At 42.1% G+C, this 16,128-nt stretch overlaps 1 protein-coding gene across 5 annotated transcripts in view; it reads left to right on the forward strand.

The window, feature by feature from the left end:
• CLYBL (citramalyl-CoA lyase) overlaps positions 1-16,128 on the forward strand; it is a 225,303-nt gene that overhangs the window by 91,770 nt on the left and 117,405 nt on the right. For 2 of the 5 annotated variants that reach the window (XR_014070980.1, XM_081548984.1), the window contains exon 1: positions 1,730-4,503. The exons of the other annotated variants lie outside the window; for them this stretch is intronic. Coding sequence is in view for 1 of the 2 variants with exons in the window: in XM_081548984.1 (XP_081405110.1) it covers positions 4,442-4,503 (62 nt within the window). In the remaining variant the exon portion in view is untranslated. Of the gene's footprint in view, positions 1-1,729; positions 4,504-16,128 lie in introns of those variants that run through there. 5 annotated transcript variants of the gene reach the window in all.

The raw sequence follows: 16,128 nt of genomic DNA on the forward strand, positions 1-16,128 counted from the left end.
TAAAAGTTCTCTCTCATCGTAAGTTCAGAACAGGTAGCATGGAGAAGAATGTTTCTGCTTGATTTCTCCTGTCTTTTAAACATGTGAGCCCTAAGTGGGGGAGGGTGTTTCTGCATGCTTCTGTGTTCCTTACGCACTGTTGGTGACCAGCAGATGTACTCTGCTATTTCTGAAGAAATCATGTATATGTGATCTTAGCCAAAAGGGCCTCCACTTACAAGTCAGTTACTGAATCTTTCTTCCACGTCCTTTCAGATTAGACTCCTTTGTCAGTCATCTGCTTGAGTATCAATTAGGCTTAAGGAAAAGACACTGGAAGTGGAGGTTGGTGGTGCCAGCCATCAGTGTCTCTCTGAGGCATAGTTTCATCTGGTAAGGTGTGTACTTTGGCCACCTTGGTCAGTTTGGAGCTGAATATCTTCAGAGTTTGATGGGCTTTGGAAAGGTATGTAGATGGGAAGAGGGGCCAGCAGGTACATCAGCACTCCTTCCCTCCCCCAGAGGGGACCAGAGAAATTACAGGTGGCCTTTGGCCCACTGGTGGGGCACTCAAGAGTTATTGAAAGGTTCTTTTTCTTTCTCTGTCAATTAGCAAAGTGAGATTTTCTTCTGTGGATACAGTTTGCATGCGTGCTAAGCTGCTTCAGCTGTGTCTGACTCTTTGTGACCCCGTGGACTGTAGTCTGTCAGGCTCCTCTGTCCATGGGATTCTCCAGGCAAGAACACTGGAGTGGGTTGCCATGCCCTCCTCCAGGGGATCTTCCTGACCCAGGGATGGAACCTGTGTCTCCAGTGGCTCCTGCTTTGCCAGTGGATTCTTGGCCGCTGAGCCACTGGGGAAACTTAGATACAGAATAGGAATAGAGGAAGAGGAGCACTACGCCTGGGCCACTTTCAGCCCATTGTTGAATTTCAAGCGTGTGGCCGTCCTGACTGCCACCCACAGTCAGTGCTGTGTTACCTTGTTAGTGCTGTTCCCAGACCAGCCCCTGGCTGAGAGGGCAGGTGCTTTAAGGCCCATCTTTCCAAAGCTTGTCACCTTGGCTGTGGATCGGAGGGTACACCTGCAGGTGCTCAGGAAACCAGCCTCTCAGGTAGGTGGCCGAGGTCTTCCATTCCTGTGTTAGTGAACTTTATTCAACATCTGAGTTCACCTTTTTAAATTTGACTAGCAGATGTGGTAGAAATAGGCTTCCACGGTGGCTCAGATGGTAAAGAATCTGACTGCAAGGCAGGAGACCCTGGGTTTGATCCCTGAGTCAGGAAGATCCCCTGGAGAAGGGAATGGCTACCCACTCCAGTATTCTTGCCTGGAGAATTCCATGGACAGAGGAGCCTGATGGACTGCAATCCATGAAATGATTACCACCACAGCCTACAAGTGCAAGGACAGGGTGGCAGGCCCAGTGGCAGGCAGGAGGGACAGAAAATGGGCCTTAGCAGGGACAGCCCCAATGCCGGTCAAATCTGGGCAGAAAGCATTTGGCTGCCTTACTGACCTCTTTTTGCTAATCAGAACCCGGGACTGCCACTTCAAGTACTGATGCTTGCCCTTCATCTTTCCTTAGGACTGGCTGAACTAGCCCAAGAGGAGGGGCAAGGTGGGTCTCTCTCCAAATAGAGACAGAGTGAGACTCAGGGTCAGGGCTGCCTCTGAGAGTGGTTCACAAGGGCTGCAGAGGCCCCAGGGATCAGCACTCTAGCCCCAGATGCTTCTTCAGGACACCAAGGGGAAGACCCCATGGAGGGGACAGCCGTGGAAACCATGACTGGGAGGAAGTCCCCCCAGCACCAGTGTGTGAGAGGGAGCCCCCTGGGGCCCAGAGAGCTTCACTGGAGGGCTTCAGGGAGGGGCATCGAGGATTCTGTATCTTGCTTGTACTTTGTCAATATAGGCAGGTCACACTCTGTAAAGAAACATGACGTGGGTAGAAAAGTTAAAAGGATTGGCATGTCAACATAGGGCTAGCAAACCTTTCTAATAAGCTGAAGGTGACTTTAACTACTTAAATGAAAAAGCCTCACAGCAGAATAAATGACTCTCTAGCTTGCTTTTTTTCAAATTAATTACTTAATTTATTGGGCTTCCCTTGTGGCTCAGCTGGTAAAGAATCCGCCCGCAATGTGGGAGACCTGGGGTCAATCCCTGGGTTGGGAAGATCCCGTGGAGAAGGGAAAGGCTACCCACTCCAGTATTCTGGCCTGGAGAATTCCATGACTGTATAGTCCATGGGATTGCAAAGAGTTGGACACGACTGAGCAACTTTGACTTTCACTTAATTTATTTGGCTGTCCAAGGTCTTAGTTGAGGCCCATGGGATCTTCGATCTTAGTTGCTGCACATGGGATCTAGCTCCCTGAGCAGGGATCAAACCCTAGCCCCCTGCATTGGGATCTTGGAGTCTTAACCACTGGACCACCAGGGAAGTCCCTCTGCAGGTTGCTTTTAAAAAAGAAAGAATGCCTCAAAGCATCAAACCACTGATGAGTCCACCAAAAGAACAGAAATATCGCAATTCTCAATGTGATGAATGATGGAGAAGGCGGTGCACTCGTTTCAGAAGTGTGAAGAGATAGAGGCCATGAGGTGGGAAAAGGTTGGAGGAGAGCTGTGATGGACGTGTCTAATGTACAGAGTGTAGGAAAACACAGATGGTGGTGATGCCAAGTGATGGGCATGGGGGAGCCTGGGACTCTCCTGATGTACAGAAGGCCTGTGCTGTCACTTCTGACTTTCTTTGTTTTCTAGCTAAAAAGGAAACTCCACCCCAAAGTGGTTTCACATTGCTTTAGCATTTCAGGAACCTCTACTCGATTCCTCAGTAGAACCTGTCACTTACTTGCTTCTCTGTTGGAGTCTAAGGGGTTGATGCATTTTCAAACATAGAAAGTGTATGTGTACTTGCATGACCAGTATCAGAAGCTTTGCATTTTTGCAGTGTATTCTGCTGGAGCTTTGTTTTTGCTGGGAGTATCTATTCCTTTTTTTATTTCTTTTCCCTCTTTTCTAGATGCAATATATTATGTAAAGATGCCTACATCTTTCAGACCAAATTGTTTTAAGGATTTCATTTTTATAGGTAGTGTTTTAAAGAGGTCTTTTCTTTCTTCACTTTTCAGAGAGAAATCAGTTTCCTGTGTATTTTGATCTATGTCCACAGGAGGATTATGATAATGAATCACTGCTTTATAATTTTGCTATTTTAAGTGAGTTATAAATAAAACTTGTACCCCCTGTTCTTGATCTCTGAGAACATAGCCATAAACTCAGTGCTATAAATATCTTGAGAGCTTAAAAATAGAGCTAAAATATAAAAACACAGTGTGCAGTCAAAGAGGCATCCATTACCTTCACCCACCACCTTTCAGTTTCTACAGAACAACTTTATACTTCACTCAAAGATATTTAAAAATACATTGACTTCCTTAGAAATTTCTTGACTGTGTCTGTCACTGTTTTCATTTGCATGATTGAATAACGGAGTACATTGGTTAGTATGTAAGCAGTGTAATTATACTTGCTCTTCTAATTTTTAAAATTCCTTACAAATAATTATTATCACTATTAAATGATTAAGGGACAGATATTTATATAAAGCTAGTTTAAAGATTTTGGGCTTTTACACATTCATTTTTGACTCATTTACATGTTTAATTAGCATCTACTGTATACAAGGTATGGGCTTCCCTGATAGCTCAGTTGGTAAAGAATCCACCTGCAATACAGGAAACCCTGGTTCGATTCTTGGGTTGGGAAGCAAAGGCAGAGTTCTGTTTCCTAAAATCACGACTCCCTAATATCGTGGTTCTTAAAGTTATTTCTTTGTCTCTCTTTCCCCCTCTCAGATATTACCTCCTGTTCTTCCTTATCATTGTGGCCAGTCATTTAGATTAAGTCTTTAAGACCTTGGAGTCCCAGTGATGTACTGTGCAGGAGGGATAGTTAAAGAAGAGAAAATCTTTAAGAAATTTTAATTACTGGGGAGTTGGCTGTATCAGGCGAATCAACAGACTTACTGGTGTAGACAAGGAGGGCTGCTCAAGCTGAATTGAATGGACCCTATTGTAATATGAACCCTTGAAGCCCTTTCCATTTTATTGTCAAAATTACTGCCTTAACTTCCTCCCTCTCCTCCTTTGCCTATTCCCCTGGCTTTTTATCTTGGACACTACCAGTGTGCAACACAGTGGTGTTTAACTACTTCCTGAAAGCATGATTAATCATCAGGAGCCCTCATTTCTTCTAGATGGAGATATATGGGCGTTCAGCCTATCAACTAGAAGTTGGACTAATTTGGAAAATATGGTTCCTCTCCTCAAAAGAAACAGCTCATGCTCCTTTGGACACTTTTATACATTAGCTGTGTGCATTTCTCTGTTTGTCCTGAACAACTGGAATCAGAATGTCTGGCCTGATGCTAGAACTGGAATTTAACTCTCAATGGCGAGCAAGCTTTACCTAGAATGTCTGTCTCCTTGGAAGGCGGGGAAAAGCTGTACCAGGTCAGTCTGCCCTTGAGTTCTGGGTGTGTTTCCCACTTTTCTTCTCCATGGTTGTTTCCTGACTGGAGTGTAACCCCAAATCTCTCACTTAATGTCCCATTATCTTAAAAGTGAGAAGATAATTATAATAGGAGTTTTGAATGGGCCCGACCTTTATCTTGTTCGGACCCAAACTGAATGAGGCAAGAAGTTGCAGTATTTTCTTGTTCCATCTTAGTAAGCATGCAAACCTACAATCCTTAATCCTTTCAAAGAAAAATAACCTCCTCTGTTTGCAGGATTTCTGATTCGTGTCTTCTACCCTGCTCTTCATTTTTTTAGTCAAATACACTTTGGACTTTTGTAAGCCAGTATCTTTCCTCTTCACCTCCTTTTCCTCTCCTCCCCTACCCTTACCCTGTGTTGCACAAACAGCAGGGGACTCACAAAGGACTAAGTTTCTAGGGTTTATATTCAAAAGGAGGGTGAAATGCTGCATACACTTAGGAACACAAAACTGGTCTGTTAAAACTTTACCAAAAAGGAGATTTATTGGTGTCAGAATAAGGGGAATAAGAGAAATTGAGTTTTTTTAATGCTACAAATACAGGAAAATATACACCAAACTGATTTGTGATTTACACAAAACTGACTTCTCTTTAGTGCAGCACAACCTAGTAGGTGTGGCAGTGAATTCAAAGCTCCCAAGTTAACAAGTGATACTAAAAAATGAGAATCCATGGGAAGGAAGCCAGGGGCCCTGGAGGCTTTCTGCTTGTTGATGTCTCTGGATAATAATAACCAGGACTGGTACCTCGGCCTGCAATTCAGAGCTGGTTACTCCTCTGTGACCGGCCCTGTGTCTGTAAAACTCTGAGTCTCCAGGGTATATGGGGCTTTCCAGGTGGTGCTAGTGGTAAAGAACCCTCCTGCCAGCGCAGGAGAAGTAAGAGACCTGGATTCGATCCCTGGGTCAGAAAGATCCCCTGGAGGAGGGCATGGCAACCCACTCCAGTATTCTTGCCTGGAGAATCCCGTGGACAGAGGCTATAGTCCATAGAGTCACAAAGAATCGGACACGACTGAAGCGACTTAGCACACACGCACCAGGGTATATGAGGTCGTCTATGGCTAAACTCTCGGAGAAGTATTCTAAACCAGGGTCATTGGGCCACATTCTGCCTGCTGTCTATTTTTGTCCAGCTCTCAAACTAAGAATGGTTTTTCCAGATGAATGAATTGAGAAGAGGGAACATTGCCTTTGAACTTCAGTTGACTATATCCGCGCGCACACACACACCCCCGCCCCCGGCAAAGGGGTGTCATTCTTCTCATGAGTAGAACCTTATGACCAAAAAATTGTACTCAATTTAATTTTGGATTTTGTCATTACCAAGTGTGTGGAAATTTGGGTTCCCTCTTGTTACACAAGTCCCTGTTAAATACCCTTGAGTTCATCTCTCAGCTCACAAGTCTGAAATAATTTATCTGGCCTTTTCAGATAAAGTTTGTTGAGTCCTGTCCTGAACTGTCACACAGAGAAATTTTGAAGGGGAGAAAAAGATATCTTCACTGTCATTCTTTGCCTAAATCTCCATTTCAGTTTTCTTTTTAAGCATGAGGCCAGTATGGATGTGAATTAATATTCTTTGGCTTGTGCAATGCTCTGAAAAAACTGATATCAGTTGTGAAATGTGGCATAATAGTGTCAGCTGCTGCCTGTTTGAAAATTTAAGGTTACAGGATAAACTAAACCTAGTTCCTTATATAAAATAGATGGCAATAATAGTACCTATTTCATAGGATTTTTGAAAGGATTAAGTGAGATAATACAAATAAAGGACACAACAGATGTTAAAAAGAAAAAAGCAAGAACAAAGTCTACCATTGAGAACGTGTTTGTTTTCCTTAGTATGTATGAATCGTGATACCTTTCATTTAAACATTTTGTATCTGTGTCAGACATTCTGTCCCTTGTCCACAGGAAACCCCCAAATAATTTTCTCATAAGCTTCAGATAATGCAAAATATAATCTGGTCCTTTCAACACAATTCTGACTTTAAAGGAATACCCTATCTGTTTAAGAATTATTACTTAAGTCCAATATATTCCAAGGTGATTTTTGAAGCATAAATAAATCTCACTAGAGAGTAAAAAAGGGAGTTTTTTAGGTCAGAAAATTTTAGGATATTGAGTGCCACTGTTTTGGTCACCATCTGTGACAGAGAACAGGATTGGAAACAGGACACTGTCTTGGTATTTCAAAGAGCTGGTGTTTAAACCTGAAAATCCATCCCCCACATGCAGGAGGGCAACAGATAAGAATAAAAGGCAGGCATGGGGTTTACAAAGAATTTCTAGAAAGTCACTGGTGACCCTTGAGGAGGTGGTCTCATTCTTCCTCATTGTACTGCATCCACAAGGTACTTTTTGCCTCTGGAGTTCGTCCTCCCCCTTCCAACGCCCTCTTTGTTGTCACCGCATCGGAGAAGACTTCTCAGAATCGCCCCTCCCACTGTTGCAACTCGTGTCAGAATTTGCCCTCTTGCCTTAGAGATCCCAGACTCCCCAGCTAGACTTCAGCTTCTCCCAGGCTGATCCTCTCCTTCACTTTCGAATTTCTCTGCCTGGCTTACATGCCCAGTATCTATTTGTTGAATCAGACAAATTTTTATTCCATATATCACTAACATTAAAATAAAAAGTGGCCAAATTCTTTTGATTTTTCTCTCTTTTAGATGTAAATTAGTGTCCATAATCATGAATCATTCTTGTAGAGCCGATGACAAATTCACAGATAAGTCCAAATGTGTATATAGCTTGTCTAGCTATTAAGTTCTGAAAGCTTGAGGGACATCAGAAAGGAGATATAAATCTCACATTTTTACCTTCTGTGCTGCCGACCCTTAGCGTGGAGGCGGGCTCCCTAGCCCCCCTGGCAGGTATGTTTCCCAGATGTGACAGAGCGCCCCGCACCATCTGTCTGTGTGGGTGTGTGAACGGCATGCCTGTGTAGAATCCTAGGTGACAGTCTATCCCAGACCCATGTGTCTAGCTCACGGAGGTCAGGGAAGAGACAGGGGTTGTCTTATCCTTAATAGTAGTAGCTTTTTCTTTTCTTTTCTATTCTTTGGCCGTGCCTTGTGGCATATGAGATCCTAGTTCCCCATCAAACCCATCTACCCTGCAGTGGTCCAGTCTTAACCGCTGGACCACCAGGGAAGTCTGAGTAGGAGCTATTACTGATTGGACTTCCTGTGTATGCGAGGTACTTGACATGCTTAAGGTGTCACCAGATCCAGGTCTGCTCCTAGTTCAAGAAAAACTGGACTCTCAGAGGATTTCGTCCTGGTCACCACGTCCCCTTGTTGCTACCATAACTCCAAGTAGGAGCATCATACATACATGGACGTGGCTAGGCTGCAAGCTGAGGGAGGCGAGTGAGCAAACTGCCAAACAAGACTTCCAACTTTTAGAAAAGGCTGGTTCCTATGTCAGTTCCTCCTCACCCTTTTTGAGGGCTTATGTGGAATCACATGCAAGTGAAATCCATTGAGTACCACGTGTTGGAAGTTCCCAGCAATGAGAAATGAGCTCCGTGGTAATTGAGAATGAAGTTAAGGAAGAAAATTTTATTGTTAATCAAGGGCTTAATTGCCTCTGGGACACTTTAAATAAATGCCATGCTGTACTTAAGCAGCACTGTTCTGTAAGTGAGATGCAAAAATTCTTTAATTAAACCATCGTGGGTATTCCCTGATTGAAATATCTGCTTTTATCTTCGTAGTTAATCCTTCATGATTCATGTAACAACTCAATCAGGGATTGAGTAAATTAAGGGCTCCTTGAAAGAACAAATCAATTGTATGAAATTGATTGAAATTATTTCTGGAGCAGTCTTCATTGGACCTATTTGTATTGATCACAGCCTGCATTTTCTGTTTAGTGGGCTGGTAGAGTAAGCTGTTTCTCAGCCTGCAGGGGACAGATTTATGCCTATGGTATGGTATAGGGCAGACAGTTGTTAGAGAAATTTGTCTGAGAAAGGGAACAAATGTAAGTGTATCTTGACCATTGAGAAACCCAGTGCTGGTGACTTGGATGGACCCTGCAATTAACCAGGAAGGAAGATGGTAAGCAGGTTGGTCCACACCCATGAGTGTGGCCCTGAGCCACACCTTGCTGGATATTAATCAACTTATATTAGTGTCCACAAGCCAAAGGGCCGAGTTCTTTTTAATTTTTTTTATTGAAGTATTGTTGATTTACAATGTTGTGTTAGTTTCTGGTGTACGGCAAAGTGATTTGGTTATATATGTGTGTGTGTATGTGTGTGTGTGTGTATACACATCTATTCCTTTTCAGATTCATTTCCATTTTAAGATATTACAAGATACTGAATGTAGTTCCTTGTGCTATACAGTAAATCCTTGTTGTTTATTTTGTATATAGTGGTGTGTATCTATTAAGTCTATACTCCTAATTTATTCCCCCACTTCCTCTTTGGTAACCATATATTTGTTTTCTGTGTCTGTGAGTCTGTTTCTGTTTTGTCAATAAGTTCATTTGTATCATTTTTTAAAGATTCTACCTGGAAGTGATATCATACATTTGTCTCTGACTGACTTCACTTAATATGTGATCTCTAGGTCCATCCATGTTGCTGCAAATGGCATTAATTCATTCTTTTGTATGGCTGACTAGTATTTCATTGTCTATATGTACCATATCTTCTTTATCCATTCATCTGTTGATTGACACTTAGGTTGCTTCCATGTCTTGGCTATTGTAAATATTGCTGCAATGAACATTGGGATGCCTGTACCTTTTTGAATGAGAGTTTTCTCCAGATATATGTCCAGGAGTGGGATTGCTAGATCATATGGTAGCTCTATTTTTAGTTTTTTAAGGAACCTCCTTACTGTTCTCCATAGTGGCTGCACAATTTACATTCCACCAACTGTGTAGGAGGGTTCCCTTTTCTCCACACCCTCTCCAGCATTTATTACCTGTAGATTTTTTGATGATAGCCATTCTGACCTGTGTGAAGTGATACCTCATTGTAGTTTTGATTTGCTTTTCTCTAATAATTAGGGATGTTGAGCATTTTTTCATGTCGGCTCTCCATCTGTATTTCTTCTTTGGAGAAATATCTATTTGGGTGTTCTGCCCACTTCTCAATTGGCTTGCTTGGGGTGTTTTTTTTGGACATTGAGCTGTATGAGCTGTTGTGTATTTTAGAAATTAAGGGCTGAGTTCTTATTGCTAACTAAACAGACCCAAATTCAGAAACAGATTAAGGAGATTTGCTGGTTCTCTCATGGTACACAGAAACAACAAAAAACAAAAGAAAACTTAAAGTATCCCAAAATTTTGACTTACAGGATTGGTCACTTTGAGTGGCAGGAGCTCTTGACATAGAGCTAAGTAAATTTTTAAAATGCAGAAATGGTTTGCTTTGCTAACACTGTGACTTCATTTAATTCTTAAGAGGAGAAAAAGTACCCATTTGAAGTTACCAAAAAATTTAAAACATGCAGTCACTTCTGTTTTTAAAATTGTATTTAGATTGAGTAATCAGCAAATAAGTCACCAAATAATGGTGTTCTATAGAATGAGTTCATACTGAATGTTTTACGTTCTATCTTCAGGGTTCTTGATGTTAAACAACTGAGCCCTTTAAAAGCGGTTTCATTTCCAAATAAACACTTACAGACACACCTTGTGAACTGAGTACTTGAAAGAAGGAAATGAGGGGAGGAAAGAAAAATATTTGAAGTCACATTTTCATAAAGGCCCTGCAGTGTTTGACATGTGTTGGCTGATTCAGGGCAGGCTCGAAATGACAGTTCAGGTTTTGCCTACTCTCTTGGGACCCCACTTGCCGCTGAAGTGTCCCCTGAAAAACCTCTCTTTCTCAGAAGCCCTGCTTTGGGCACATATCAGAAAGCTTGTGTGGTGCCCGCCAGCTGCACAAGGGCCCTCATGATGGGCTAGAGGCGAAATCACACTCAGCTGTTTGGCAGCGTCTAGAAACCTAACATTGTGATGTCACTGCAAGAATAGAAATCCCTTTAGAATTCTGCTTGAGGATTCAGAGCAATTAATTCTGTTCTAATGTTCATGCCCTGGGAAGAATTATATTTGTACACACTTGGTCAGGGACAAGCATATCTGCATTTCGTCTGTGGAGATAGGAAAATGAGCCTCGTGGTCCAGAGAAGAACTAGCTGCCTTGATCCCCAGCCTGTTTCCAAAGGATTCACGTGTATGTAAAGCAATGCTGGTGAGCCCAGGAAAATGAACTGATGATATCTTAGCATGCTCTCACATCAACATTTTTTTGGATTCTTGAATGTCACATAAATATCTTCATGAAATCACTTTCTCTGACTCCACTAAATCTGCCTTTGGGAGCTCAGTGGTAAATACACAACTGGTGTGCATCCTGAGAGGTTCAGGATTCTCAGGACAAGTTGGGCCCCAGCTCTTGGAGAATGGAGGATGCCTGTGAGCATGTTCCTTTAAAACCCCACTCACTGCCTCATTGAGTTCAGAGAATCTCAAATCATCTCAAGAGAATCACCATCCGAGCATCAGGTTGCAGGGCCGGTGTTTGCGATGTATGTGGCTCCGGGGCTTCTGTTGGTCCTTTACCCTCTGCGTCTCTTACACTCTGTGTTCTGGGCTTGCCTCAGTCATATATGGTGCACGAGAGGGTATCATGAACGACTTGACACCCATATTATAACTTAACGAGTTAGAAAGTCCTCAGGTATATAGATTCTACATCTCTCAAACTGAGACTTTGGATACAGAGACAGGTCTCCTGTAGACAACTTCCCAGAGGCTCTGGCTGCTTGAGACACAGATTGTAATCACAGTAATTAGCACTGAATTTTCAAGTCCTGCTCTCCAGCCTGAACCTGGTAGCATTTAGCCAGCATGCTCACAGCTGGATCAGTGGCAGGAATCGAAGGGCCTGGTTGTAGGGCTCCTCCTGGCACCCTGTGGTGGGCACCATCCCCTGGGAATTCCAGGGGAGCACCAGGGACAGGGGAGCCCGTGAGCAGACCTGGGGCGCAAGATGGAAGAAATATGATATTGATGAGCACCTGTCAGTGGGAGACGTTACAGGAGAAAGATCGCAGTGCAGACTTTTGCCCGATATTCATTATCAGTGAATCTGTTTTTCTCCTCCTTCCTTAGTGCAGTTTTGGGTGTTCCTAAAATGTCCCTTGTTAAAAGTTTACACTTCCTTTTCCTAAGATTGCTACTGCTGCTGTATAAGTCGCTTCAGTCGTGTCCGACTCTGTGCGATCCCAGAGACGGCAGCCTACCGGGCTCCTCTGTCCCTGGGATTCTCCAGGCAAGAACACTGGAGTGGGTTGCCATTTCCTTCTCCAGTACACTTAAGTGAAAAGTGAAAGTGAAGTCGCTCAGTCGTGTCTGACTCTTCACGAGCCCATGGACTGAAGCCTACCAGGCTCCTCCATCCATGGGATTTTCCAGGCAAGAGTACTGGAGTGGGATGCCATTGCCTTCTCCGTTCCTAAGATTAGGTACCTGCTTATCTTAATCCAAAGGCTAGTGAAATAAAAGCTATAGGACACGAACAGATATTTTGGTAGATCAAAAATAAAGGTTTCTGTTGTGTTTTTTTCCAGCTTGGTGTTGTCTTTCAGGTACTTTCTAGTTTGTTTCAGGTACCTGCATGCATGCTAAGTCACTTCAGTCGTGTCCGACTCTTTTTGACCCCATGGACTGTAGTTTGCCAGGCTCCTCTGTCCATGGGATTCTCCAGGCAAGAATACTGGAGTAGGTTGCCATTTCCTACTCCAGGGAATCTTCCTGACCCAGGGATTGAACCAGTCTCTTATGTCTCCTGCATTGGCAAGCAGGTTCTTTACCACTAGTGCCACCTGGAAAGCCCGTTTCAAGCAGGGCAGCACAGTTGTGGCAAAGAAACACTTGTACTTGATTATGAAGTAAATTACCTGGGCAGTTTGGTGGTGATGGAAAGACAGGGAGCCAAGCTCAGGTAAACCCAGGGCCCTTCTGTCACCCACATTTTCTTCTTATTCCTTTGGAGTGTGCTGCCTCACCAGGGCAAGTAGAAGGTAGAGGTGATGAGAATACTGCAGTGAAGAGGGTGTGTCAGACCCCCCCCCACCCCTCACCAGCCATTGAGGGTAATGGTTTTGAACAGATACTTGAAGACTGAGTGCTGAATAATAATAAATAGGTTTAAATTTATAGGAAATACTTAACTCACGACATGAAACTGCTTGAGCACGTATAGCATCTCTAACACTGTGATCAATATAATTGAAGAAGCATGGTCAGCAGACTTTTTTAAATGACAGATTTTTGTTTTAAAGTTCGGTTCTATTAAACAGGGAAGCAGAATCCCTTCCATTCTGCCATTTGGCACCAGTAGCTTGTGTAAGGTTAAACTTTGTGGAAGTACTTTTGCATTTTTCAGCTGTAGACTTCTGCACTCAAATTGGTAGAATATTGGTATGGAAAATGAGGTCAGTTCTATGTTTAAATGAACTGTTGTCAGATATCTTACTTGACGATCATTTTGTGATGTGAATGTTAAGTCATACGACCCTCACGTGTGCACACATAATGGTTTTCAGGCCACAATTACATTTGCCACTAGGCTGTATTTTGGTATTTATAGATGCTGCTGTGAAGTGCTGTGTTCTGGTAGTGTAGAGTATTTCCTCTAGTCATCTGTTTCCAGAATGCTCCTTATCCTGGGAGTAAACTGGTGTCTTTCATGAAAAGTTCCTTAATATCCAATAGCTCACTCTGGCACAAGCTTAGCATTTTTTTCCTGAAATTCTTTCATAAATCAACAGGAAGCCTTCCTTCCCGTTTTTATTATAAAGGGGGAAATGATGGTAAAACTTAAACACATTGTTATTTTAACATCTAGTCTTAGATCTGTTGAGGCATTGTGTTTTTACTTAAATATATTTTAGCGAAGAATCAAAACGAGAGAATTATGCCTTTTCCCAGTCTCCTGTCAATGATGGCTCTTTGTTAAAAGCACACAACAGAAAATAGTGTGTTAAACTCTTGTTGGCTTAAAAAGTCATATATGAAGCCTTAAAAGCCAAGGCACTTAGTTTTTTTTAAATGGCTTAAATAAATCACTTTTTACATACCTGTGCCAAACTTTAAAAAAGTACTTTTAACACGTTGCCTTTATAAGTGACTAGCATTAGACATACCATATATTTACTTTGTATTTTGAGTTTTCAGACAGCCTCTGGTTGTTACAATATAGATCCATTTGTTACAGATCATCAAAGGCTGTTTCATCTCAGGTTGAAGAGACCCAGCCAAAATTATGACACATTTTTTTCTTTTCCTTAAATACAAAAGTTGAACTGGGACAGGGACTGTTGAATTTGGAAAACATCAATTGTTTTCTTTTTCCCTTTCCTTTTTTCCTACACTTATTTCACTTTGTAGTTGAGATTCATGGGTTTTTTCACTTCAGACTTTTGCTGTTCTTTTTCTTTACAAATCGCACAAGGACAGGGTCGTGGGCTTTTTTTGTTGTTTGTGTCTTTCAAGTTTTTTTGTTTTTTGTTTTTTGCATCTTCCTTCCTTTCCTTCGGATATTACTGCTGACCAAATTTAAAACACTACAATGTTTAGGATCCCTGCAGGGCCATTTTAAGTATTTGGACCCGTAAAGGGCCCCAAGCAATAAGTACCTGAATTGCTTTTAATTACACAATATAGCTGCATCGTTTTACTTCAGATTCTTTTTGATTGATGCTGCAAGGCAATTGTAACCAGGGATGATGGGATTAAGTGCCTCTTGAAGTGACTTTAGCTTCTTGTGGGAACAAAGGGAAAGAGGAGAACACTTAGTCCCTTTTTGCCTGAGCTGCCTTTTTCTTCGCTTGCGTATAAAGAAATACAATTAACAAACATTATCCCCAGAGGTAAATTGAAATGTACATGCAGACAAGAACCACTCTTGACTGCAATTAGACATATATGATCCGAAGTATTCTGACCATTCATTAGTGCTAATTGTTTGAGAAACAAGCCCAGAACAAATGATTAAAATGTAGGCGCCATAACTGGGATTATTAGCATGTGTGATCAAATGTGTGCTCTGCAGCTGTACCAATAAAACGCTTGGGGAAGTGGCTCTGATTAGACAAATTCGTGGTTTGGCTCTGCAGTGAGCTCTTGGTGTTTGCTCAAGACCTGGTGATGTTTATAACAAACAACTTATATCTTTCTTTTGTAATTAGCGGAAATTACTATGTAAATGTTGCTGTTTTGTAATTTAATATCCTATGGTGTTTTTTTTTTTTCCTGCCTTTGGGTTGTTTTTGCAGTCTACTGATCCTGAAGGGGATGAGATAAACTGAGTTCTTGAATTTTCCTCCTTTGCTCTGTTTTCTTAAAAGTGCTGGATGACATGGAGGACTATAATAAAGTTTGCTCTCTTATTTGGTTTTTGAACCGAAATAGATCCTCTTGTGTTGAGCGCTTGTGCTACAGTCACAGAGACCTGGCAAGGGGGAACTTAGTCAAACTAAATTAACTGGGAGCTGCTTGGCTCCTACGGACAGTCAGCATTCTGCTAAGCCCTCCAGCCTCAACCTAGCTAAGTGAGCAGAACCAGGAGGAAGACAGAAGGGACTGTTGGGATAAGGACCAGTTTAGAGAGGTGGACTGCAGTTGAATTCCCCGTGGAAGTGCATCTACGAGTTTGGGGTTAGCAAGGAAATGTGAGCTCAGCTAAATGTGGAGTCAGTGAGAGAGCTGGGAGGAAGGCAACCAGGGTGCCAGGGAAGTGTGCCAGGCAGGCAGAGGCCAAAATCCAGTGTCAGTTTTTCTACAAATGGCAGTTTCAGGCCTCCTAACTTGTCGCTGAGAGTTCCCCTGTCCCCTGCTTGCATTTTTGAAGCCAGAATCAGAGGAAGCACCATTTGGAGATGGTCCATATGGTGCCATGATAGCCTGCAACAGCTTTTCAGTTTCAAGTGGTCTGTCCTTGTCACCCAACCAACTTCTGAGCCGACTGTCCCTTAGTAAATCAGTCACACATACCAATGGAGGACAGATATCGGTGTTACTCTAGACAGAAAATAAGATTAAACTCTCTTTTGAAATTAGTGAATGTGTTCCAAAGACAAACATGAAAAATGGTTTCCTTATCTTGGTCTCTGGATAACCTATTCCATCTCTCTTCCTATTATCATAGAAAACCCTGTATCAAGTCACAAGTCAACTATAACATAGATGGTTATGGGCCTATAACTTGCAGAAAAGATTCACCTTTAATTTTAAATTTTGTTCCTTTTAGATTTACAATGAAAAGTATTGCTCTCTGAGTCTGACCAGTTCATTCCACAGAAAACTAAGTCACAATACATATTCAGTAAGAGTGGATTTGGGGGGAACTAAATATAAAGGAAAAAGAGGCTGTTTTGCATTTTGGCTGGTGCATTGCAAAGTGCGGCATTGAATTAGAAAAAAAAAATTGTAAGCTTCCCTAAAATTACAGCAAGTTCTAGGAAGTCTTTCCTTAAATATTTAAAGGGGTTAGTGCCTATAGCACATTAACATATTTTAAAAAAAGAAAAAAAAACTGTATTAGA

This window comes from Giraffa tippelskirchi, chromosome 12 (assembly GCF_054371585.1).
Source record: "Giraffa tippelskirchi isolate mGirTip1 chromosome 12, T2T-mGirTip1v1.2.pri, whole genome shotgun sequence".
Classification (NCBI taxonomy): domain Eukaryota; kingdom Metazoa; phylum Chordata; class Mammalia; order Artiodactyla; family Giraffidae; genus Giraffa; species Giraffa tippelskirchi.